Source organism: Pyrgilauda ruficollis, unplaced genomic scaffold (assembly GCF_017590135.1).
Source record: "Pyrgilauda ruficollis isolate IOZ18807 unplaced genomic scaffold, ASM1759013v1 scaffold51, whole genome shotgun sequence".
Taxonomy (NCBI): domain Eukaryota; kingdom Metazoa; phylum Chordata; class Aves; order Passeriformes; family Passeridae; genus Pyrgilauda; species Pyrgilauda ruficollis.
The window spans coordinates 2,685,693-2,713,181 of NW_024526711.1; the positions used below are offsets into that span (position 1 = coordinate 2,685,693).

General features: G+C 41.5%; 1 protein-coding gene across 1 annotated transcript; it reads left to right on the forward strand.

The window, feature by feature from the left end:
- The first annotated feature begins 163 nt into the window (after positions 1-163).
- NT5E (5'-nucleotidase ecto) lies at positions 164-27,477 on the forward strand. The gene is made up of 9 exons (XM_041480342.1): positions 164-508; positions 5,107-5,329; positions 10,805-10,993; positions 15,511-15,708; positions 17,110-17,261; positions 20,440-20,548; positions 21,361-21,510; positions 23,033-23,233; positions 24,851-27,477. The coding sequence occupies exons 1-9, from the start codon at positions 185-187 to the stop codon at positions 25,006-25,008; spliced, it is 1,704 nt and encodes a 567-aa protein (XP_041336276.1). The 5' UTR covers positions 164-184; the 3' UTR covers positions 25,009-27,477.
- The last annotated feature ends 12 nt before the right edge of the window (positions 27,478-27,489 follow it).

The window sequence follows — 27,489 nt, forward strand, 5'->3', positions numbered from 1 at the left end:
CCGCGCCCGGCGGGCAGCCCGTGCCTGGCGGCGGGGCTGCCACCGCCGGAGGCTGCCCGGGGCGGCGCGCAGTGGCTCCGGAGGCTCGCCCGCTCCCCGCCCCGCCGCGCCGCTGCCCGGCCCTCCTCCCCGGGCTCAGCCGGCCCGTGCGCGGTGCGGCGGAGCGGCGCGCAGCTCCCGCGGGATGGCGGGGCTGTGCCTGTGGCTGTGCCTGTGCACGGCGGCGGCGGCGGCGGCGGCGGAGCTGCGGCTGACCCTGCTGCACACCAACGACGTGCACGGGCGGGTGGAGGCGCAGGGCGCGGGCCCGCGGCGCTGCGCGGCCGGAGCGCCGGGATGCTTCGGCGGCGTGGCGCGGAGAGCGGCGCGGGTGGCGGCGGAGCGGGCCGCGCACCGCAACGTGCTGCTGCTGGACGCCGGGGACCAGTACCAGGGCACCGTGTGGTTCTCCCGCTTCAGGGGCCGAGAGGCGGTCCACTTCATGAACCTCCTGCGCTACGATGCCATGGTAAAGCGGGCCGGGGGACGGCGAGAGGCACGGTGGGGTCTTCCTCTCCTTCTCTCCCCTTGGGTGCTGGCCTTTGCTGGCCTTTCCTATTCCTGCCTTTCCTCGCCCGATGCCGGTTTTTCGCATTGCCGCCTCCTCCAGGGTGTAAAGTAGCGTCAGAAAAGGCTAAAGGTAATGCTAAAATCGTGGGCAAAGGCAGGTGGGAGGCAGGCGAGGAGAAGGGAAGTGATTTTCTGGGTGAGGGGCTCCCGGCCGAATGAAGGCGCGAGCTGGCAGCCAGAAACCCGGAGATGATGGCAAGGCTACACAGAGTGATACAATGGAACTCTCCTTGGCAGATTCAGGGGCTGGGCACGGGCGAGGGGCTGGACGGGCTCTGTTGGAGAGGGGTTGGCAAGCCATGGAAACGACCCCAGCAAAAGCCGGGCGAAGAGTCTGGTCTGAGACAAGGGAGTTAACTCTGCTTGAGGCTCGCAGCCTGTCCTGCTTCGGTCCTGCGGGATGGCACAGGTGGCACAGGTTGGCAGTGCTATTTCAAAGGGTAGAGGTTTTTAGTTTTCACCAATCCCACCCTGGTTGTATCCAGGTTCCTCAGAGCTGTGGTCATGGCAGGATTTATAATGGGCTGTGTACAAACAGCCCAGAGAGCACAACAGTGCCTTAGCGAGGAAGGTCTGTGAGATTGTGCTAATCGCTCACCTTTACTCTGCGTCTTGGTCACGCAAGTGCTGAGAGGAAGGTAGAATTTGTGACTGAGATTGGGCGATGTCACTCCATATCCTTAAATCTTTTGTCTCAGGGCAGTGGTTTATTTTGCATGTGTACAACCCCGGAAAGGAGAGAATTAAAATCATGTTTGAGCATGACTGCTGCTGTGAGAGTGACTGGATCTTTATTTCATCCCAGCTATCAGCTTGAGGGGAAAATCTTCTGGGCATATCACACTCTCTGTCTTCATCTTTTTTTGCTTTGTCTGGAAAGGACTGTACTTTCCTTTCCAGGTAAAAACGGCTTCACTTGTGTATTCTCTCTGTCTCAGGACAGCTGTGGAAGGGAAAGTCATGCCCCAGTGCACTTTCTTAGGCTAAGCACCAGACAGACAGGTCTGTGAGGGATACTGCTCCCTGTTCACGTGCCCCAGTGAACGGTTTTCTAATAGTGAAACTAATATTAACAGGGTCTTTCCTCCCAATGGTGATGGAGAGGAATATGTGCATTCAGGATTCATCCTCACTGAGAGCTGGGGAGCACCTTGGGATTCTGCAATGCAAGAAATAGCTTGAGGTGGTTTTTCCTACCTTCCTTCATAAGGCTTTCTGCTGTCTGTCATTTTTGAGTCTTGTGCTTGCTGGTATAACTGGTTCATGGGCAGCCTGCGAGCCTGTACAGTTCCTGATTATATCACAAGAAGAAATTTTTTCAGGCAGTCTTGAAGTACTGTTCAGTTTTAGAAAAGTTATGTAGGAACCATCTGGTTTTGGAGATACCATGAGATTTTTCATCAGAATAAGCTTTAAAAATAAACCCACCCCATACCAGATATCAAGAGGCTACCCAGATGTGAATGCCTTAGGCGAAGTCGTCAACCACTTGTTCACTGTGGAGGTGCTGCTTATTACAATTTGAATAGAAGGTGACAGGATAGGTGCTAAACGTTCTGTAGCTTCTCAGTCTTTCTCTCTGCCAAAAACCCTGAGGAATAGGTGGCCGATAGTGTCGGGCAGTGCTGCAGCACCTGTTTCTATTCTTCTGTCTGTGGGTGCCGTGCTCTGGGGGTGGTGGCTGGGCGGGGGCACAGGGAGCGAGGTAAGAGCCGCGCTGAGAAGGGTGAGCTAGTGTTTCTTTAGGCAGAATTTGGGAAGCCACATCCCTGACCGTAGGGGTGCGGGTTACTGAAATGTTTAGAAGTGAGCTACAGGACTAGGATTACAAACAGGATGAAGGAGGGAGCATGAGTCATTAAAGTTGTTACAGGATGCGGGCAGGAGCCATAGGAGGATTTAGGACAGCCTGGAAGCATTAGAGGTTTTCTTCACAAATAGGAGAAATTTCCTTTTTAAAGTTTACCTTTTTCTCATTTATACCTGTTATCACCTCCAATCTGTTTTCTCCTGTTTCATTTCCTCCCAAAAATTTTCATGGCATCAGCCTTTTCTTCTGGTGTAATTAAGACTAAAATCCAATATAAATTCCTCAAAGGCAGTAATTGGAGAGGTAATACAAGTCTTCTAGCTTTACTTTTAAGTTTCTTCCTTCTGTTAATTTGTATCCTGATTTTTGAAATATTTTTATACTTGCTGCTTGTTCAAAACGGGATTATATAATCACATGTTGTGTGCCTGAATATTTCTGTTTATTCATCCTTGTGACTTGCACTTATGCTGGCCAACAGATTCAGATTTGGTTAAGGGATATTGCACAGGTGTAGAGTCCCAGGAGCTCTGGGTACAAGGGCAGTTAGGTGGAGTATAGCAACCCAAAATTGTCCACATCTTCCTCCTCAGAGGAGGAGTAGCATCAAAAGTAAAACTGTGTTTTTAGCCACCAGTGATTTCTCACTAACAACTTAGTAACCACCCACACCATGGGAAAAATTTTGATTAAATCTAGTGTCCTAATGGACATGAAATAATCCAAATGCAAGACAACAAAGCCAAGAGAGACAAGCTTTCCTAGACTGGGTTGGTTGGTTGGGTTAGGATTTTGGGGTTTTTTTTTCTCCAACAATCTGGTGGCAGTTATATCCCATTCAATTTCTTAATTAATTTGTAACCTTTTCTTTTGTTGGGGTTTAATTACATATTTAGGAGGAACAGAAGTCATGTGCACTAGCCAAAAGGAAAGAGCTTTTTACCATTTCGGTCTACTCTACCAGTCCATAGATATCTTTTCAGAACATCCAGACAGCTTCTTGACGAACGTCTTTTTTTTTTATCTCTCTTTCTTTATTAGTATTTTTTTAACAGGAAATTAGATTGCAATGAGAATACAGTTAGAAATGGAATATAGTTGGAGTGCACTGTGCCTTCCCAAGTCAGGATTTTTTTAAAGATAGTTCTTGGTTCTTTTGGAAAAGTGCTGCAGCAGCACAAAAACAATTTGGCTCCTTCCCAGGGGTGTGAGCAGTGTTCTCACCAGTGTCAGCAGGAACAGGACTTGATTTCCAACGCAAGTCACTGCTGATATCCTGAAATTTCCACAGAGCCATTGACTACCTGCCTGTGAGGATAAAAGGAGCCAGGAATCTTTGTCTGTCCCAAAAGAAAGACACTGCCAACAAATTGATTGAAATACTGAAGCCACCCAAACCTTGGTGGCTTAAGGTCCTCCTTGGTTTGGAATGTGATCAGGGTTAACGTAATGCAGGTTTAATGGAGCCATTGGCAGAATAAAAGCTGGGGCAAGCACAGCTGGGTGTGTGGGCTGTTTAAGTAGAACAGAATGGTACAAAAACCTTCTGAAATAATGAATGCAGCTTTACCCACTTAATTTCAGAATGAAATTTCAGAACACTTTTGCCTGGAAGAGTTGGCCCGTTGGCTTTGATACCTCTTAAGTGCTTTGCTCCAGCTGCAACCTGAAACCTCGTATAGATTTAATATTTACCAGGTTACACAATTGTAGTGTTTCTGTGGCTACATCTTTTCCTTGCCTAACACCTAAATGTGCTACAAAGTCCTTGCGTGTATTGCGCTTCTGCAAAATGCCATCTATGGAGGTTTTGCTGGCTTATCACCAAGCTTGCAGGCATGGGCATGTGGCATCTTAGGCTGAGCATGAAAAAGGGGCAGGTAGGAGAAACTTCCCTTGAGGTAAGTCCCTTTCCGAACCAAACATTCTCATCTGGGTGGTATTGCCTTGCTAATAAAAAACCAGGAGTGCTCATTTTGTGTGGCAGTCTCGACACTTCACGGTGTTAAGTGCACACACACCCACTGTGGGCTGGCTCTGGGGACTTTCCCTAGCTGATAAACATTACATCTTCCATAGGCAAGTAGTGATATTTGTGGTGGATAGGAAATGATATTTTCTTGTTTCATGGTAAAGCACAGAAGAACCTTTACTAAGTGCAATGTAAGTATGTTTTTAAAACTGTAGTCCAAGCACAAAGCTCTTAAAATGAAGTTTTTATTTAAAGAAAATGCTAAGTATCAATGACAATATTTGTTTTCTTATTTGTATTTAAACAACATATTTTCCATACACAAAATATAGTTTTCCTTTGTGGTTATTGTTAATCCTTTCTTTTTTAGAGCTACAGGATGTAAAATGAATGGTATTTGATCAGGTACACTGTCACAAACAGATAGGATTTGGATTTTGAAATCTGTATCATGTATCTGTATCACATCATCTGTATTTCACATCTGTATCCATGTAAGAGAGTCTGAAAAACAAAAACCTACATCTAAAAAGAAAAATAACCCAACCACTTCTGTGTTCATGAGAAACGGGAATGTGTTGGTTTAGACAAGTTAGGGTTTTCCTTCCTAGAACATAGACTTTGTTTTCTCAAACATACCATGTATATAACTTATGAGACTATTTACACCGAATATTTGAGGTAGGGTCTCATATTTTCTTCTTGCTTTTTGCAGGCTTTGGGTAACCATGAGTTTGATGAAGGTGTGAGTGGATTATTGGATCCTCTTCTTAAAAATGCAAATTTTACAGTCCTGAGTGCAAATATTAAAGGAAAAACTCCATTAGGAAATGAAATGATGAAATATGTTCATCCTTTTAAAATAGTTCATTTTGACTCAGAATCAGTTGGAATTGTTGGCTACACTACAAAGGAAACTTCTTTTCTTTCACAGCCAGGTATGCTTTCTTTAGTATGTAAGTTTATGTCCTTTGTTACTATTTTGCTATTTGCCTGTTTTTTTTTAAATCCAAAGACAAATGTTTGCAGCATAAAAGTAGGAAGTCTGTTGTTTTATCAGTATTTACTTGTATTACTCAACTATGCCTGATTTTTAACCTTAAAAAGCCTTGCTAACTTTAAAACCCTCTTTTATACAGACCTGGACCATATCTATGAATATCAGAAAGTTGCTGAGATTGCAGGAGAGCTCAGGGTTTGTTGGGTTTTTTATTCTTGCTTGGGTTTTTAAAGTTATATTCCATGATATTTTACAGTTATTTATCCATTTAAATGAAAGTTTAAACATGTATACAGTTTGTCTCTAGCATGAAGCGTGATATTTCTCTGTGTATTGAAATTTTGTTCTTGGATGCCTCCATTCCCAAAAACAAGAAGAGTTCGTACTTGTTTTTGAAGAAAAAGTTGCCCAAGATGTTTTTAGCCTCTCAAAATATTTGCAGAAATTAGACTACAGAAGGAACACCCATTCAGTTTTTACCACAATTGCTTCATTCATGAGTAAAATTAGAATTGATGAGGAAGAAGACTTCTCAATTTCTGACTATTTTTTCCAGCGTTTCAGGGGGTTTGGTTTGATGAGAGTTTTGTTTGGGTTTGGTTTTTTTAGCAAAATAAAATGGTCTACTGGAATGAGAAACACATTTAAATCAGCTGTAGGAGATATGAGTCACTGCCCGCTCAGAGTTCAGCCTATGTGTAACAAAAACAGAGTTTCTTCCCTGGGTCTTGCAGTTAGAGATATACTCTAAGCACTGCTTTGAAACACTTTCATGTTGAAAAGGGACTTCATATTATTATTTCATGTAATTATTTTTCTTTCTATTGCTTAACAATACAGAAATAGTGCATTGTTTTCCTGAACAAAAAAAGGAATATTCAATACTTTGAGGGAGTATTAAAATATAAAACTATACCTTCTGTGATTTTTAATTCCAATGCTGCATGATTAACCTGTCAAGAAATGGACATTTGAGTTCTGAATAGATTTATTGATCTCACTTCTATTTTTAGTGATGTGGTTTTGGGTTCCTGTCTTTTTGTCCCCCAACAAAAAAGAAAATGAATCTGTTTTTTGTGTAGGCAATAGAATTTTACCTGTGCCTGAGGGCAGGAGGGTAGATATCATCAGATGTCATGCTAGGTTTGAATAATGACAGTCAATATTGTCCTTCATTAGGGATTAATAAAATCTACTGCTGCTTTTCTTCCAAACACCTGTGTTGGGGCAGCGAGATCATCAAAGTAACCCTCTTGCAAATAAATACACTAGGTGAAAATCCAGACAGTGCTGGAATGATTCTATGGAGCATTTGGATACATTTCCTATAACATTCAGACATCATTACCAATGCCTCAGCATGCTGAGATATTGTAAGAGACCACGGCTAGATAAAAAAGCAGTGTTAAAAGGGGAGTCTTGTTAGCTCCATAGATGGAGATGAAGCATTTTTAAGGAAGTATATCCCACAGCGTAACTGAGCAAAAAGCAGGGGAAATTCTAACAGCAACATTTATAGCAATCAGAGTTTTTCTAGTTTTCTGCTTTGCTTTTTTGGTGTGTGGAGGAAGCTTTGAAAATGTGAACTCAGGACACGTTAATATAACTCAGAGACTGTATCTTGCCCATGACCTAGCAATCCTTCAGACTGGTAAAATCATGGCAGACATGGGTCAGTGGCCAAATAATTATCAATCTGGTTCCTTATATTCCATTAATAAGGGACCTTGCTAATTTTAAATTCAGCACCTTGCTTATCTCTACACATTTGTTCCAGATGATTCTGTTTTCTCTGCCTCTGTGTGCTTTGGCATGTTCTACACTCTTAGGGCATTCTCAAGGCAAACAGGAAACTTGAGAATGCTGAAACATGAATTCCTACATTACTGCCTTCTATGGAAGTATTTTGTGAGTGTGATTTCTTCTATTGTTAAATCTCCATAACTTCCACCCAGCTATGAAATTACAACTTGTACTTTTCATAGTCTGCTTAAAAAAAGGTTATCAAAAGACTGGAATGGAGTATAAAGTCCTTAAATCTCAGTGTCTGCATTGGGAGGGACGAACTAACCTCTGCTGAAGGTACTGTTAATGCCACTGTTTGGAAACCATAGGGATGGGAAACACATTTATAGATTACAGCCAATTGACAGTTTTTTCTGAAGTCCTCTGTTTTGCTATGTACAGCTATCTCAGCTGAGTGCCCAGCAGGCTTTTCCATGTCCTGAAAGAGTAGCTCATAACTTGGCACACAGACACAGTTACCTGTGTATTTGCTTTCTAGTATTTGATGGTTCCAGCCCACTTGCTTTAGCTCTTTAATGTTGTTTGGTCCACTGTATTTTTGTATAAGGTGTAAATGCAAACCTACTTACTCTGTAACCTTACAGGCAGCAAAATATTTACTTAAACTATCAACTTGGTAGAGTTTTCAAAAATGGAATTTTAAATTGCATTTGTTCCACTTTATTCTGGCTATCTTGTATAATATTTTTAACAGGCAGACGGTTCTTGTCCCTTGTTCAGTTGTAACAGCTTGGCTGCTTTTTCTGAAACTCTACCTCACCTAAAAAGAGAAGAGGATGCCAAATCAGCTTAAAACCTTGAAAGAGAAGTGGAATATTGGCATGAGCAATAAGTTAGTAATTTTGATTCAGATTGTTTTGAAAAATGCCCAGATGAGTGCTAAGCAGTATACTGCTTTTTTTGCCTGGTTTCTTAGAGAATTGAACACTGTGTAATTCTCTTACAGTCCCCCACTGTATAACTTTCAAACCTGCTGGCCCATTTCATCTCAACTGCATCAAATACTCCGATGATTAGGATGCAAAGCTGTGAGCAATGCCATGGCTAGGCCATGGAGGAGGAGTGAAAGAAGTCCCTGCAGCCCCAAGCAGAATTCCCTTTCTGAGGGCAAGGCAGACAACAGGAGATCAGTGGGTGGGTGGATTGGCAGTGGGACCATCCGAGCTCTGGTGTCTGCCTGTCCTGATGTGACAGTCCTGGGAGAGGGATGGGCTTACCTCCATGGGGTGGGCCTTGTTCTTTCCCTCATTATGAGAGTGGGTTGGTCTGTTTTGATACCTTTTCTCTACAACCACCTGAAAGAAAGGTGTAGCAAGATGTGGAACAGTGTTCTTCTCCTAAGTAACAAGTGACAGGTCAAGAGGAAATGCCTTCAAAGTTTTTCCAGGGGAGGTTTGCATTGGATTTTTTGGAAAAAATTCTTCTTGGAAAGGGTTGTCAAGCACTGGAACAGACTGCCCAGGGAAGTGCTGGAGTCACCATCCCTGGAGGTGTAGATGTGGCACTGAGGAACACAATTTAGTGGTGGATTTGGCAGTGCTGGATTAATGGTTGGACTCTATGACCTTAGAGGCATTTTCCTCCCTAAAGGATTCTATGATTCTGTGGGTTGAAGAATAATAATAATAAGTCTTCAATGCAGAAGGTGCATTTGTAAGCTGCAGTGGTGTAGAGGGATAACAGAGCTGGTGCCAGTGGGGACAGTTTTTTTGTCATGGACCACCTGGCTACTGGCCATGGGAGAAGTTAGCCCACAGGCACCTGCATGCTGGCACAGCTCCTCAGTGGCTCGTTCCTGCTCTTTGTTTCAAGAGCTCAGCTCTCTTTGCAGAGCTGGTCCCCGCACCAGTGGGGTGCAGCTGGTCCATGGTGGAGGGAGGAGAACATGAAAAGCCTGCACTCAGGGATCCGTTCTTGCACTTCCCTTTTTGCCAGCGCCTCTGCATCAGGCCCAGCTGCTGTCAAATGCAAGGATGTGCAAAGAGGTGTTGAAGCCAGTGATTTCCTTCAGCCTGGAGAAGAAGGCTAAGAGGGAACCAGATGCAGTCTTCCACTGGTGTAAGGGGAATTTTTAGAGAAAACAGGGACAGACACTTCCCAGAGGGGAAGAGAAACAATGGGCTCAAGCAGTAACAGAGGGAATTATGGTGGGACTTAAGGAAAAAATTTGTCATGGTAAGCATGGTTAAGCCATTAAATATGTTGTCTAGAGAGACTGAAATTTCAGCCAGCTCAGACTAGACCCTGAGCATCCTCATTTGGCTTTCAGTTCCTGCTTTGAGTGGGTTTTGGACTACATGGCTCCTGGAGGTCTCTTCCAACCTCAATTAACTTCTGACTCTTTGATTCTGAGAAGAGGTCCGCAGGAAGAAAATGTGGGGATGCACTGCACAATTCACTCTGCAATGTGCAGTACAAAGATTCCCTCGGGCACTCACAGAACTATTGAATGGGTGTGGTGCTGAACCAATTTATGTAACCCTCTTTTATCTCTTCCATTGTAGCAGCTTCCTCCTCATTTCCTGAAACATTTTGCAGTGGATTGTGACTTCGTTTCACTCCTCCCTTTGTTATGAAGTAATGTAAATCTTTTTACTTTAAAGGCATATTTCAAAATTATTTGATCAAAAAGTTCTGCAGGAAGGAGAGGAATTAGGTAGAGGAGGAATTGGTAGAAAAGTCATTTGGTTGTCTTCACCAGAAAGTCTTAAGTTTACAGTTGGTTGAACCTGTCCTTAAACTCTACTCTTAAAACTTTGACAGGGAAATTATCCTCTTACATAGGAAGTCCTTTTGTGCAGCCCAAACCACTGTGTCCAGGACAAAACCGCCTGTTATTCTAGTGTTCATGTAGCTGTTTGTCACATTAATTTCAGCAAGCACAGAAAACTTGCAGAAAGACTGTTGGTTTCCCAACATCCTTGTCTGGAAAAGGTTTCTCCTTTCCAGATTTTCTGTTCCTTATGCTGTTGTTTCAGAATGGTAGCTCAGACGTGTGCTGTGCTGTACTGGCATTGCTCAGAGTGGCTCACATTAAGTGAGATTATTTGTATGAAAAGGCAATTCAGATTTTAATGGAGGACTTTGAAGAAGCTGCTGTTTAAAGCCTTGAGAAGGAGGGATAAAGGAAAGAACAAGATCAGTGTGCAGTAAAAATGGAGATTTAACTTGGGAGAAGATAGATGATCTCAAAGAAATACAGTTGGGGAAGAAAAAAAACCTTTGTAATAGAATAAAACTGTTTATATGCAAACACCAACACATTTCGTTTCCTTTCTCTAGTTAAATAATAAAAGCCATCCAATTTTTGATCCTACTGCTGATGCTACTGAATTTTTTTACGGAGTTATAATTTCTTTTAGTCTAGGCAAGTACATACAGCTTGTTGCAGAAATTCTGTATTAGTCTAAGCGCACAGGTGCTCCTGAGAGGCTGAAAAACATTGGATCAGATCAAGAGCTTGAACCAGCTAAGGATATTTGAAAGGCATTGCCATTCAAAATCCTTTTAATTATACAAACTAATATCTGATGTCATCTACTTTATTTCAAACTAGCAATTAAGGTACTTTGTAAGTAAATTATTTTCATTTATTTTCTTTTCTAAGGGGATGATGTAATTTTTGAAGATGAAATTGAAGCATTGCAACTGCAAGTGAATAAACTTACTGCTATGGGAGTGAACAAAATAATTGCACTAGGACATTCTGGTTTTACCGTGGACAAAAATATTGCTCAAAAAGTGAAAGGAGTGGATGTTGTGATTGGAGGACATACAAACACATTTCTCTATACAGGTATTTTACTTCTTACTAAAATGTTCCTTCTGAAGCTAAGCTGAAACTGTTTGTCTTTAAACGTGGAGAACTTTCACCAATATAGTTTACTGCTGGCTGCGCTCAGCCAGGTTCCTAGCTGGTACATGTCCATAACTTCCATGGAAGAAACCAATTCAAAACAGCCTGTGCACACCAAGTACCACAATTCACTGAGAGGTTCCATAATGCTGTGGATGTTCAAGGTGACCTATGCAAAGTGGGGAAGAGGAACAAAGGTAGTCATACCTGTGAATTACTGCTAAACATACTGTACTTCTTTCAAGCTCACACCTATAAAAGAGTAAATTAGTTGGCTACTTTTAAACATGCATGTGACTTAACCAGAAAAATCAATCATATAAGACTTTAAAACTGCTACTGGTGTTGATTTTCTCTGTAATCTGATTCTATATTCATAGATCTTCATTTAGTCTGCCATTAAAATACTTTCCCCAAGTTTCAGCTGGTTTTTTCAATACCTCTTTTAATCTCTGACTTTATTCTTCTTTTCTCTAGAGGCAGATGTTATTCTAGAGATAAACATTGCTGATCTGTTTTCTCCTGCAGCAATGCTACTTTAGGCAACACCTACCATCTGCAGCTTCCCCAATACTGTTACCTTCCCCAGAGTGTAAGGACACAAGTCAAAGAGAGGCTGTTTTGTTGTTCTGTTTGATTGAATTTTTAAAATTCTTTAAATTTAGCAGAAACTTTAGTAACTGGTTCAGACTATAACGGGAATTTTCTGTAATTTTTATAAAAGTTTCCTGTGTGCCCTAGTCATGGGGATAACATTATGTACCCTACCCTAGGAACTTGACCACTTAAAAGGTTTGCAGTGTCCATTCTCCTCTCCTCTCCTCTCCTCTCCACTCCTCTCTGTTTCTCATGCCTTTTTTGTCTTATCTGGACTCTCACCTTTTGTTATCTCACTTGTTAAAAAGAAACAATTGCATGCCGAAGTTACACACTGAGCAGATCAGAACATCTCTTGAATTTGGCCTCAGGGAATAGCTTTGATGACTAATCTGGACGCACAAAGCATTTACACACCTACCTACGAGTCAGAGCTCACAAACACTTTGCATGGGGGTGCAGCAGAGAAGTAGCCAAACTGGAACAAACAGGATGGATCATCCCAGTACCATCTGTCTAAGAGTGACCAAGGTGGATGGTTGAGGGGACTGGATGAGCCTGTGGAGACACTTTACTCAGATCTGCCCATGTTTCCCACCAGCTTGCAGCTCAGGGACTCCCCTCTCCTGAAGTGGTATCTTGATATTTACTGGCTCCATCTCCTCTTGGCTGCCTTCAGCTTCCACAGCAGCCTGTAGCAGGGCCTTCAACACTGACCTGCACGAGCCACAGAGACCTTGGTGCTGTCTTGGGCTGCAGCCTGCAATTTTATTGAATTGATTTTGAGATGGAAAAAACAAGGATGGATTCCATATCCAAAGTGTGCATGCCTTATGGATTTACACAGTGGAACCAATATTCTCTTGCACAGTCTTGTTGGCCAATGCCTGTAGAGAGCTTGTGCCTCATCGTGTTAGCCACAGTAGCCAATATACCTTATTGGGTGTGATCCAAAGAGGTGACACGTGTCACAATTTGGAACCATGATGTGAAGTGCTGCAGGAGCTGAGACATCTGCGCTCATATCCTGTCTAGATCTGCAGGAGTTTGCAGGCACAGCTCTAGTCATCCCAGAGAGCAGCCTGCTGTCAGACTAGACTACGTCAAGCTGTTCCACACCTCCCCATTTGAAGCTGTCCAAGATTCACAAGGCCAGAGAGAGCACACTGCAGGAGACTCTGCAGCCTTCAGGTTAAAAATCTCAGCTGGGAAGGAGTTCTGGTCCCTTTTCCAAGGGCTCTACTGTTTTGATAATACTGTCTTGCGTTTTTTTATTAATACTGTCAAGGTGAGAAAAATAAAGAAGTAATGTCTGAGGGAGATACACCAAAAATATCTAGTCAAAATACGATTTTTGACAGAATGTGGTCTGAGCGTATAATTTTTTTCCTAAGTGCTGTGAAACACGTGCTCACCCATTCAGGAGCATCATGAGTGCACTTGTGAACCATGTCCTGCTGAGTCAATGCCACCAGTCAACATTCCCAGAGAAACAGCCACAGCTATGGAGGTGATTTCACTGCAGAGTAAAACATCTGATTTGAAACATCTTTCTGCATGTCTCAGTGCATATATTAAGCTTATAAGCTCTCATTTAAATCAAGAGGTGTAATCAATAACTGTCAGCAGAATCTGGGAGAATGTTCCAGCTCAGTCTAAGCAGAGATGTATGAGCTGTTCAGCCTGTTCTGTAACGGATGTTTAGAGACATACTGCCCATGGAGACACCTCCACTGAGAAATCTTAATGTAAGGGTTTCTTCTTGGACCAGTCCAACCTGTCTTTGAGATATTTGCCAATCTCAAGTTTATCCACATGTTGTAAGGCAATATTGTCCTGACTTGTTCAGGTGTGCGTTTGATTTGTAGAACTCAAACGCACACCTGAACTGCTGGTTGTTTGATTCAACCAGCAGTGGTAGTTTGGGGTTAGAGCAGTTTAATTCCTGGTTTTCATCAGAACTGATGTTCTGAAAACGTCGTGTGTTGGCTAAAACAGGGTAAGAAATAGGAAAGTGTTACATGTTCTTCAGTCACCCAGTGTGAGTTTGTGCATTTGTAATGAAGCAGCATCTCATGCCTTGACTGAGCACGAATTCTAGTGCTGTGTTCGCTGGGGTAAGATGCACTGAATGCTCTTTGCATTTCAGAAGGAACACGTCTATCTTACAGAGAAAGATGTCATAGTGCCAATTAATCCTGAAAGGAAGCATCAGAATCAGAAAGTATTTTGTTAGAAAGCAAGAAATGAGTAAGACTCTGGACAAGTACTTAAATACACACAGCTCTTGTAAACTATAATAATGCCTAGAAAGAATAACTTTATCTTTCTAATGCTCTTTTCACTTGAGGACTAAAGAAGGACAAGAAATCAAAATTTATTCCTTTTTCAGTTCAGAAAACCCCAAAGCCACTTTTGTGTGCATAAATCCTGGAGAGTCCTCATTAGCTACAGGATTTCTTAAATTCTTCCCCAAATAAAATAGTTAAGTGGCACTCCAAGGAATCAACTCTGTTGGCTTGGCTGAAAGTAGAAAATCTATTTTTTTTTTTTGTGATAAGTTTGTTTAGTTTGCAGTTTGTTGCAGCTCTTCTCCCTGGAGAAATAGGAGGGATTAGAGAGGAATATGAATTGTATTGGAGTTCTAGAAGGAATATTTATCATGCTGCTTATCCTAGGATTGAATATTTTGCAAACAACCGTAAATGGAAGGGAAACAAGTTGTTCTGTGAGCAGAGGAAGGGAAGAGGCTGCTTTCCTCTGGATCCACATTCTCTGCACCTGCTCCCCTGTGCCCCTGCCTTGCCAGCAGCCCAGTGCTCACACACTAGGAAATGTGTGTGGATGGGAAATGCCACCACCTTTGGGACAGGAGTAAGGAGCAGGCTCTGAGGGAGCTCTGTCACATGTCACCTGATGGCTCTTGGAGCTACCCAGCCTTGGTCTGACAGCGGGGCAGAGATAATGACAGGAATAACAGCAGGGAGAGATACTACTCAGATAATGTTGTCAATACTCAGATAACGTCAAGGAGACACTGAGAAGCCTGGTACCCTTGAGGCAGGAGCTGTGCTGTGCACTTCCAGTTTTCTTTGCCACTTTCTGCCCTATGTGGTTTCTAAATCCTGTGGTAATCTCTGCCAGTTGAGCTGTCTCTTTTTTTCTGCCAGTGCCTTGTCTTAATCTGTTTCCAAGTCCTACCTCTAGTCATATTTCAGACTTTGCAGTCCTACCTCTAGTCATCTTTCATGACCACACAATTTTAATGCTAATGAAGGTTGTTTTTGCAGAGGGTTTACAGGCTGTCTGAAATTTTGGAGGCTGTTTGATATAGTGAAAAAAAAAATCAGCTGGCTCTGTGTACAAATTCACAGAACTGTTTGTAGGTATTCTGTCTGCTTATTAACAGTAAAATGCATTAGACTTTTTCAGGCCAAGAAGTCTGATGTATGTTTTACTACGATTCTTACTTTCTGTCTGATACAGAATAATGTAGTATGAAGGCTCAACAGTAAACTTTTCATCCAGTGGCTGGTATGTTTGCATTACTGAGGGGTTTAGACTGCAATAATTGGAATGAAAAGTTGCTTTGTTGCTGTTGTGCTGTGATGTCATGGCAGAGTGTGCTGTCATGACTTCGAAAAACACTGTGGTAGTTATTTGAGTTCGTGTCCTGAAAACAACATTGTCTCTTATGAGATAACTCAACAATCGAATGTCTGCTTGTTGTCCAGTACAGCTATGGCTGTTTCTATCCTAGCTGGGTTTTTTAAAGCTGAGAAACATTTGAAATGTCACTGTAGTAACTCCTTGAATGTCACATGAGCTGAAGACCCACTTTTCATGCTTGTTCTGTGCAGGCACCCCACCCTCCACTGAACTGCCAGCTGGCCCATATCCATTCATGGTTGACTCAGACGATGGGAGGAAGGTGCCAGTCGTACAAGCTTACGCTTATGGAAAATATCTTGGTTACTTAAATGTTACATTTGACAAGAAAGGAAATGTAGTTGAAGCAGTTGGAAACCCCATTCTGCTGGACAGCAGCTTTCCTGAAGGTATGTGGACTAGGCATTTGAGTTTGCCTGCAGCACTCTGCTGCAATTCAAGCCTTGTCATGTTAAATACAACGTCTGAATAAGAATTCAGCTTATTCTCTTCTTTGTAGGGTTCAGCTAGTGTAACAGTTGAATATGCATGCATTCAGAGTGAGTTTTTATCTATTTTAAAAGTCCTTTTGTAAGAGCTCAGATGATACAATACCTTACCACTTTGTAGAACCTGTTTTAGCTAGTCCTGTAATTGTGATGTAAAAGATTATGAGGACTAATTTACAGTTTTGCCAGAGGCTGCGTTCTTCAGAGCAGAGTTTAGAGCAATATAGGAAAGTGGAAATGTTCCAGGGAAAACTTGAAGTACCCTGCCAACTGCTCTGCCAACATGCAAATACAATATACAAACTCTTGAGTTCTTGCATGCAGTGCTAATTGTGTTCAACGTCTTAACTCTGAAACATTTAAAGAAGTGGGAGGAGGAGAATCTCTCTGTCACTTTTTGTTTGTAACTCAGTCTGAGCTCTGTTAACTCTTTTCTTTGCCAGCTCTGCAATTACCCAGGGCTGGTTTTCTAATCTGTTTCTTCTTCTGTATGAAGTTCTGAGCTTTTATTAGACTTTCTAGGTTCTACCTGAGTATTTGTAAAACAAATCCTTTAAAATTATTTGTTCATAGATATTGACTGTGTTATTCTCAGTGACCTATTAATGTAGTGAGATGATGTAATGAAACTACATTCTCCCTCTGAAGTCAGTAAAACTTAAAATTCAGATACACTGGTGGTATAATTTTATAAACCTTCTTCTTGCTGACAGGTGTGAGCAAATTGACTAAAACTAGTACCTGATATAAAACAGTTATAATATCTGTCTGCATATACAAGCATCTTTGGTTGTTTTCTGAAATAATTAAATTTTCACCTGAGAGCAGACAGATGTACACAGAGAATTAATTTCTATAAAGCATTTATTCTTTGACATTGATATTTGAGCTATTTTTACTTTTAGCACAACATTAAAGGGAGGAAATTGCAAACAGAAAAAAAAAAAATTGCATCCAAGAACAATCTCACTTGTATTTTTAAAATTCTCTCACCTGTCAAGGTAGATACTAGAAACCCCATCAGTCAGAGGCTAGAACAGGACTGGGCAAAAGTACAGAGGAGGTAACCTTGCTGTAGCACAGGACTGGTTTATTCCCTTGACTGTTCTGTCCTGCCTTGTCCCCTTACAGGCTTTTTTTGAAGTGAATATAGTTGCCATGTTGCTTAAGAAGCTTTTAGGCAAAGTGTAACCTTTTAGAATCTTGAACACCTTTTTCTTTTCCTAAGGTTCGTATTCACTGAAGTGTCATTAATATGAGATATGTATGATGCTTATTTTACACTTTTATATTACTTTACAGATGAGCACATTAAGGAAGAAGTGGAAAAATGGAGAGAAAACCTGGGGAATTATTCTGAAGAGATTGGAAAAACTAGTGTTTACCTGAATGGTACAAGCCAAGCATGCCGTTTCCAAGAATGTAACATGGGAAATTTGCTTTGTGATGCTATGGTAAGATGTTTTCACCACTGCTGGTGGCAGTTACATCTAAGGGTTACTCCCGAGCTATCCAGATCCAAACTATCAGCACATGGGCTCTGTGCCTGCTTTTCAACAGTGCAATATCCAGTGTGTCCCTAGAAAGACCTGGCAGAAGCCAGGCTATAAGGAATGCTGCTGTAGAGAGTAAGCAGCAGTTTATTCTTTGTGCATAGCCTCATAGAGAGAACAGCTTTTGCACAGATGGCTTTGAGGCTGCACTTTCAAGGGACGTGGCAGTCTGATCTAAGAGCCCAGCAAGGAGGAGAGCTCAGCTCCCCTGCCCCTCTCCTGCTACTGGCCCTGCTCACAGCACGCACCCTCTGTCCTCCCATTACTCACTGGGCTTTGCTGGCACTTCAGTGCACTGGCACAGAAAACAAATCTGGGTAATTTTCTGTCAAGCTACTGACAAGAATTGTCTCCCTGAAGAGCCCAAAAGGCTCCAGCTGAAGCAAGGAGGGGGTGGGAAAGGCCAGAAGGGCACAGAACACCCCAGCCCAGAAGGAGCCACCAGCCCTGCTGTGTTCTGACAGGCACTACTGGGCTTTAACAGCCACATAACTCCAGAAAAGTCTTTTTACAAGAGGTCTCTTCCAGTTTTTAAACTTTCTGAGTTTGACTGTTTTACTGCCCTGCAGCAACACCATTTCATTTAAGTGTTTCAGGGAAAAACATTCACTAAAGTAACTGTTTCCAGAAAATTAACTTTCCCATAAAGGGAAAGTTAAGGGACAATGGATAATCATGACTTTTGACTTAGATATGTCAGCAAAGCTATTTATCTAGTCCATGCTCTTATTTTAATCCTCAAAATAATTCTCTAGCTCATGAGCTGATTTTCAAATCAGACTAATGCTTGGGAATTCTGCATACAGTTCTCCCAGAACTGGAGCATCTTGCTTTTTTTCTTCTGCTATACTTTTTAATATCTTTATTTTCAAAAATATGAACAAATGCTTTGGCACTTTTCAAGCTTAAAGAAAGTAACCCTGTAAACTTTCAGAAGTCTGTAGATTTTCTTGCAATACATTTTTTGTTAGGGGGGTCAAGTTCTATTTTAGTTCAATGTCACTAGACAATCACCTGCAGTCACCAGCAGACACATAGATTTCTCTTCATGTTGCCTTACCAGTTCTGTACTTGCTTTCCTGTCTGCTGACATGTGGTCAGGGGAATAAAGGGAAAAAATAGACCTGCCTGTTCCACAAGCTTTTAGAGTTGTCCTTAGAAATGGAGAGACTGAGAATTGCAGAAGACTGATGGAATGTTTGTGCTGGGTCAAAACAGAGGTCCATTTAGTTCAGTGATACTCAACCAGTAACCCAAAATCTCAGAATAAAAAGGCTAACAGGCCTAGATGGCATTTTACAAAAGAGTTTAAAGGGACTCAGAGGTGAAAAGATTGTGAAATTGGCAACAGCACTGTGTGAGCTCCTCTTTTAAGCTGCCTCAGCTCAGGGCTGGGAAGTTGCAATCCTTTGATTCTGAGTTACAAACCTAAGCACGGATCTGGCCTTAGGGCATAGCTTTGATGACTAAGCTGGAGGCACAAAGCATTTACACAGCTGCAAGTCAGGGGTCACAAACACTTCACATAGGGGTGCAGCAGAGAAGTGACACACCTGGAACATGTGACAGGATCATTCATCCCAAAGTTTTGTCTCCAAGGATGACAGAATGGGGATGGTAGGGGACGAGCATACTCCTGGACAAGCCTGTGGAGCTGCTGTGCTCAGATTTGCCCCACCAGCTTGCAGTTCAGGCATTCCCAAGGCAGAAGTGGCCTCTTGACATTTACTGGCTCCACTGGAACATGTGAGGAGAGCAAGAAACAACAACAGGGAGAGCGAGAGAGAGAAGGGGAGGGAGACAGTGGGGATTAGCTCCTGCAGAGTGGCTCCACCTCTCTTTGCCTGCTTCCAGCCTTCCCAGCAGCCAGTGGCAGGGTGTTCCACAGGGACCTGTGCATCCTGCAGAGACCTTGCTCTTGTCAGTGTGTAGCCTGCTGCTGCCCACTGCCTGCATAACTGCTGGGGGTCAAGTGGTCCTTGCTCTGGAGCACTTGCTTCCCATCCACCATCACACCACTCATGATTTTATAGCCCTCTTGAATATTTCCTTCCATGATCTCTTTACCAGGTCAGACATTCCAAGTCTACATCATCATTCTACATTCAGAAGTTTTCTGTGTCTTTGGCCATCCTCGTCACCCCTCTCTGAATCTTTTAGGTTTTTCATCATTCTTGAAATGAGAAAAGACACAAATTCCTACCCAGCCTCCACATGCCCTTCTTCATTTCATAGGCTTCTCTTATGTGCTTCCTGTACTTCTCTCTGTAAGACTGAAGAGTTATGACCATAGTCACTCCTGTATGGAAACTAGTCCATCCTTTCTATTATCCTACATCATTTCAGCCTTTCCCCATTCTACTCAGTTGTTTCTGAGGATTAATACTGGAAGCTTATCAACCTGATGCAACTGAGCAAATATCTGGTCTCCATTTTCTTTACTATTAAGGATGTCACAAGCAAATATTGTCCTGTCCTTGCATCTTGTCAGAGCCTCCCCACTGGACTGCTGAGGACACATTGCTGTGCAGAGTAGACTTTCTGATTTAGTATGCCTGTTTCCTGTTCTTCCACTAGAAGAACTAGTAGGGTCTACACCTTTCTAGTTACCCAAGAACATTCCAAATATTAAAAACCAACCACAGAGAAGCTGAAAAAACTCAATTCCCTGCAAAATTATAAATTTATGCTTTCCCTAAGAGATTTTAATGAATAACAGTATTGAAGGTCATCTTCACTTCTCAGTTCCCCGAATATGCTTGAATCATATGTCTTCATCAGTCATTGAAATGAAAAAATCACTTTTCCTTTCTTCAGCTGGCCTGCCTTGGCCATGCCATAGACACACAGACTACAGCAGACTCCGAGAGTAAAGGGCAAATATTTTTCATATAAAGAATTTTAAAAAGCAAAATACTTCTTTGGGTTTTTTAGTAACTAAGTATTTTACAACAGGGCTGAAGATAATGTCAAAAAAATCAAAACCGTTCTTTTTTCAATCTCAGATTGTATTTGATGTGAATTTCCAGAGCCTATAGTAAGTGAAGATAAAATCTGTTTAAACCTTTTCCTTTGGTAGCTTTATGAAAATGTCAGGCGTCCGGGTAAGAAGACATGGAACCACGTTTCAATGTGCATCCTGAACGGAGGTGGGATACGGTCACCCATTGATGAGCAGAGCACTAATGGTAGGTAAAATTACCAGCTCAATGGCAACTTCATCAGACAGAAGGAATCAAGTTATGTCAGCCTGAACACAGTGATAGGTATGGGCTTGTTCTGATGGGGTCTGCACAGTGTTTAGATGTGATTTCAAACTTTCTCAAATGGCTGTCCATCATTTGAGCACAACTGCACCCAGGCTGACACTGACAGAAGTCTCTAGCATTGTTTGTACACAATGCTTTTTACAATTTCCCTCTCTCCTTGCTGCCTTGGAACAAAGGAAGGTCTCCTGCTGTACAAGGTCATCTGGTATGGTCGCTGTGAGCCTTCTGTAGTCTGCTGTAGAGTAAGTAAATTCTGGGGTTTCTGAATGCTAAGGTTTTAGTTTTTATTTTCCTAATACCACATAAATGCAACCTGAAAACAAACAGCTTTCTCAGTTTAGCTAAGTCTTTCTGTAGGACTATGTGAGTAAATCTTAATCAACTGGAAAAAGTGCCTGACATAGTATGAATAGTGGTGTTTCATCTTACATTAGTGCTTTGTCATGTGTTTTAGTAGTTCTGTTCTAATAGCAATATATGCAGTTACACCAAACACTGATTTATTGCTCTTGATACTTGCTGGACAACAAAAGATGCAGGTTCTTTGGGAACGTGCAAAAAATATGTGAATCTCACCCCTACAAGCCCTCATTTTCTTAAACTGTATTTGCCGTGTTCCATGTCAAAAACTTGATGTTAAACAATCCTAAAATAATTCTGTAAACAGGAAAAAGAAACAACACCCCGCCCCCAACAATAAAAAAGAAGTGGACAAAGTCTCTTTCCCCCAGGTAGCATTACTGTGGAAGATTTGCTGTCTGTTCTGCCATTTGGAGGTCGTTTTGATATGGTGACATTAAAAGGCTCCACACTGAAAGAAGCTTTTGAGCACAGTGTGAGGAGATATGGAAAAGGAAGTGGAGAGCTGCTGCAGGTTGGAGGTATATTTTCTTCTTTCTTCTTCTCAGTTTTCCAAAACAGCCATCCCTCCTGTTGGCCTTTTTACATCTGGAAGCATTTTTATGAATGGAATGTCAAGCTGGCCACATATCCTTGCCCTGTGCCTCTCACATGCCACCCAGCAGCCGCTGTTTATCCCATGTGTGTTTAATGGAGCCACTGCCATTGCTGCTCCCTTCAGCAGAGACAGTGCTCCCAAGCTTCCCAAACCATAATGGCATCAGTTTAACACTGCAGTTAACTAGGGGAAAATAGAATTTACTATAGCTGTTAACACACAAATAGCTACAACAAACTCCAGTTTTTGTTCCTAATTGGCAGCCTACCTGAAACGCCAAACTGGATAGCTGTGCTGAATTTCAGTTTATCAAAATAATTTTGTGCAATTCTCTAATGATTGATGACAGTTTTAGAGTTTGTCCAACTGGGCTATGGAATTGCTCCAGTGAATTTCTAAATATTTTATGGGTGAACAGTTAATATAAAAAATCTACTCATATCTTTAATTGCAGCTGCCTATATGTTTATCCAGATGTGTATTAGGCTACAGTCATGTTTATTCCTGGTCTCTCTGTGATTTAGTGCAGATTTTATTGTTTATTTAGCAGAATAGCTAAACTTCAAGGGCAGGGGCTGATGCATTCCCTCCCTCCAAGCCTCTCATCCCATTTATCCTGACAATGTGATCCCTCACATGCCACAGCTACAACCTGTGTCTCACACTTTCACCAGTAAGTTCCCATGTTCTTAGGTACCTCTAAGGTAAAACAGGAACAAGCTCTGTTTGCTGCCTCTTCACAGAAAAAAAGAAGAAAACAAGTAGCTCTGGAAAGGGTTCAGGATGGAAGATGCAGAGCAGGAAAAGCGCCAGGTTTGGAAGAGCCTCAGTGTTTTGAACGACCTTTAGTGGCTTCCTCATCTGCAGATTCTTGGCAGCGCTGCTCTGGGGGCCTGGCTCTCCCTTGGCCTCGATCAAGGAAGGCTCACAATGGGAAATGTTGCTTCTCCTACAGTGAGGAGACACTGCAGTGTACAGCCCTGCTCTGGCTCTCTTTTTTCAGGACACTGCCTATTATCCAGAATAGCTACCAAGTTAGGCTGGCTGGCTGGCTGGCCTTAAAAAAAGTAACTTCAGCCAACAGGCCAGGGAAATGAGAAAGCATGTGACAACAGAAATAAGGGAAGGTATTTTTATCTTGCAGTATTCCAGCCCCATGACCAGTAATTTCCTTTTGTGGAGTAGTGATGAGAACAGACATCAGATAAGTAAATGAGGTGGGACAGTGCTTCAGCAATTTTTATTTCTCTTGAATGTTCTCACATAGGAATTGAGTAAGTGTGCAAAGAACTCAGGGCATTAACTGGTGTAATTCAGAACAATACAACTCTCGGTCACAGAAAGTAATGCAAAGAACCAGCTGAAGATGAGGGAGAATGCTGCTTCTGGCCCTGAGTGTTCAACATGCCCTGCAATAAGTAGCATTCCAATGTGTATTTTTGTAGGCATCCACGTAGTCTATGATCTCTCCAGAGCCCCAGGAAGCAGAGTTGTTAGCTTAGAAGTGCTTTGCACTGCGTGCCGAGTCCCAGCCTATGTCCCACTCCAGATGGATGAAATATACAATGTGACTCTGCCATCCTACATGTTATTTGGAGGAGATGGCTACAGTATGCTGAAAGACAAAAATCTGGGATACAGTAAAGGTAAGGGGGATACAGTCCAGGTAAGTATGGGCACTAACAAGATAGCAGACAAACAACTCCCAACAATTAAAAGATCTTTCTACAGTATAAACCTCAGACTTTTTGCCCATACTCAATGATTAAACTTGCTTCTACCCTGACAGCTCTGGCTTGCAAGATTTGGTTGTAGGCAGCAGCTGCATTCTTTTTCAGTTAAAACCACAAAAGTTTCAAAGATAAACATTATCAATTCAGCACTGCTCAGAGTCCTGAGGTTGTGGTAAACCAGAAAAGCAGCAAAGAACACAGAGAGTACATCTTACACTGCCTTGCACTTGTACTCATTACTGAACAATGCATCAAAAAGAAAGGTGATTATTTTCTATAGACCTTAAATTTCCACTGTATATAAGTATTTGGAAAGACAGAATCATCACCTCCACTGTTAAAACAACATGCAGCACAGATGAACACAGGGTGAGGGGAAAGATGCCAACCTGCTCGAAGGGAGTTAGCCTGCCCAGCCAAAAGCAGGGACCCCAGGAGCTCTGCAGGCAGGAGAAGGCAGGGTGCCACAGACACCACATCACACAAGTGGGAGAGAGGTTTTACAATGCTGGCTTTAAAGTCCTCTAAAACTGCATGCAAAGTGTTGGAAAGTCTGTGTTTGTACAATTGGCATTGTCCATCCCTTAGGATGAAGGGGAAAAAAAATTGAGATCGAAATCCATTATTTCTGAAAACACAAAAGGGGTGTAGTGCTGTATTTTAAAAAAGAAATGTCTTGTAGGAGCCAATCTACATTTATGCAGAACTTTAATTTTTATGTTCTGCTTGTGCATGGTGAAAGTATGCTTTTACCTCAAAAATTTGCCTTTTGGACCTTTGTTACAGGCTAATTTTTTGTTTCTAGAAGTGTTTAAATTTTAAGTTCGTTTTAAGTTGATTCCCACAGGTGCAACTGGTGTTTTAAATCAAGTTCAGCAAAACTTGATTTAAAACATCAGCCCTACTCATCAGACTGAGAAAGATCATTAGGAATAGTGACAGGAAACAACCTGTAAGGTTCTGGTAAAGTCTTTCAGTATAACAGAAGGGTAAAACTGTAATTATTCTTAAGATGGAGGGTTACCCTTTCGGATTTTAAGAGCTTGGATCAGAAGGGGCTCATTGCATGGCTGGCAGCAGTGACTGAAAAGGGTCTCCCACTGCAGAAAACCCATGTAATACCTTGTGTGCACACAAGCAGTGCCAAGACTAGAATCTTCTAAAAAAAGTGAATTTGAAAAAGTATAAGCAATAGCTTTGCCAGGTCTACAGCCCTATACCCCAAACAGGTAGGAGACTATCTCAATGTACTTGAACTGAAAAATACCATTGTAACAAATTCAAAACAAGCCAGACAAAACAAAAATAAATTGTGTGTTTGTTTGTTTGTAAAATACAAGTAAAATGTTTGTAAAAGTTGCTACCAAAAATTCTGGCTACAAACCACCACAGATGATGGGTGCTGATTCAGAATGGCAAACCACAGAAAACAATTTGATTCTTAAGCTAAAACTGGAATGTAGGCAAGTTCTTACATTTTGGTTAAGAGCTTGGCAGATGCAGAGAACACTTGTTTGTTTGTTTCTTTAGGTGAACCTGACATTGAGGTTGTTTCCCGCTACCTCCAGAGAATGAAGAGAGTTTACCCAGCAGTTGAAGGTCGAATAAAATTTTCTTCTGGAAGTCTAATGGAAGCAAGTCTCACCCTGATCTCCGTACTGATCACTGTAACATTCTTGCACACTTGATTTTTTGTTTTGAGCAATACAGGAGAGGAGATGATACTGAGGAAGCAGTAACAGACCTGTTCTCTTCTGTTACACCTTACAATGAATGAGCCGTGAGGTTGCTGCGTGTCAGCAGTGAGCAGCTCCCTGCCTTGTCTTTAACCTGGTGGTGCCACTGGAGCACTGTGTGCAGAGCAAGGGGGCACAATCCACACCTTTTCTTGGTCAGAATCAGCAGGTACCTGAAATTGAGGTCTCAAAAGCAAAGTTCCAGTGAATACATACTGCTCAATCATAAAACAGTGACAGACTGAAATGGGGTATTGTAAATTGTCAAATTCTTTTAGCTGCTTTAGACAGTGAGTTAAGAACCCAATTCCAGGCATAAACAAGCTTCTAGAAATGGATTTATTAGAGCTGTATATTCATTTCCTTGATCTCCACTCAGGGTTAAGGTATTCAATCTAATATCTCTACTTTGCTTCCAGTCGTATTTATCATACCTACATGAATGCCCGAAAGAGCTGGATTAAACTCTGTGCCATTAAAATCATGAGGTATATTTAATATGTAATTTTAAAAAGTTTTTCTTTTACTACTGAGAAAGAAATATCCCACTTTTCCATTAATAAAGGATGAAATGAAAGCTTGACTTGATTTTGACCAATTTTAACAAATTGAGTATTTATTCTTCACTCCTAAATATGACCAGTTTGGGCACTGTACCTAGAATGAGAACAAAATCTGTGACTGTATTTCATATAAATATGCTCACTTTTAAACCTCTTCCAAAGAACAAAGCACAGGACTGCTGCCTGTTACTCTGTATTAGCAACATTCCATGAAAATGTCAGATACAGGCATTGACCCCTGCAACACTTTTGGCATCCTTTGGAAATAGTCAGGTAATGGGGCTTTTTACAGCATAACCTGGCTTTATGATAACTGTGATTATACCTCTTCTATGGGAAGGCTGTGTTTAAAAAAATAGTTGTAAGAAACAGGATAAAATAAGTATGAAATGAGATTAAATGCTACATGTACATTGATGCTTTATCAAGAAATGATTGCTTATAAACAAGGGTGAAAATATCATTATTTTTCTAAGATTACTGGGAATTTTGACATCAACATGTTTGGGTTGTTTAATGCTGTTTTAAACTGATTGTTTTGAATAAACCTGCTATGTTTTCCTTGGAAAGCTCACTATGCTCTTTTTCAACACTGAAGCTACTTGCCTCTTCCATTCATTGCACCTGTAGATTTCAAGGAGAAGGGGCATTAAGATAAACATTCAGGATGCTGGAATTTAAAGACCCCATTCACTTCCACATCCATTCAAGGGCTGTGCCTGAAAGGCTCTGGACTACACAGCTGTATTAGGTAAGGGGTGTAGAACAGGGAGACAAACAACAACTGACCTTGTCACACTGGGAGTTATGCCCTGGCATTGATGATTTGCCACTTCTACCCCCCAAGCTGTTAATTTACAGAACGGTCTTCCCTCATCAACATCAAACCAGTAACAGAGAGGGCACTGATGGACAGAGCTGTGCCTGCACACAGATTGTGAGAGTTGCAACAACTGCTTTGGCAGAGCCAGAAAGGAGAGAAAACACTTTTACCTTCCTTTGGCAAACAGAAGGGAAAGGTTTGCAACAGTAATACAGACGAGTTATACTGACAAAGAACACCAATGCTGCATTAGATTGGTGTGTTTGTAGAAAATGGGTGTTTGAAAAGAAAAACTAAGGAATGTCTATTAAAGCATCTCTGTATTGTTCTGCGAGTAAAACTTGTTATAAACCCACGCATAGAAGTCCTTTTCAAAATGTCTTTTATAAAGGCTGGGTCAACAAATCAAGACTTACAGAGAAAAATCTTCCACACATTTTTATATGAATGAATTTTTATAAAATGCTGTGAACAGACTCACATCCTCTTTTCTAAGCCTGTAAAGAGGATGTCAGAAAAAAACCCACAAAGCCAGATAAGAAACTGCATTAAAATTTCTTTTCACATCCGTTATTATTTTAAGAGGGCTTTAGATTTGCAGATCAGGTGCTAAAAAGACTGAATTACGAATGTGACTTTCCATGCTCACAGAAAGATGAAGGCTAAAGACAGTTCTGAGATTAATTATTTATATCCAATAGATTTAATCATATACCTTTGTTTGGAAAAAAAAAGTATTTGTTAAGACACTTTAAAATAACTTAATGGGAGTATTCTACAACTTCTTCCAAACAATTTTTCTACATATACTTTCAGGAAGACATTCAGTAATTGCTCTTTTAGCAAAGCTTAAGTTGGCTGATTGCCCAGCTGTCTTTTTTGATGTCATCCTGTAATTTCATTCAGTGAGAGATTTTGGTGAAATTAATTAGACTTTTACTGGTAATAGCTAAAACAAATTTTTAAATTAAAAGTACAAATATTTTATTTACTTGCAATTGGTATTAAATTTTAATATCTTTATTGCATAAAGGTATTTTTCTTCTC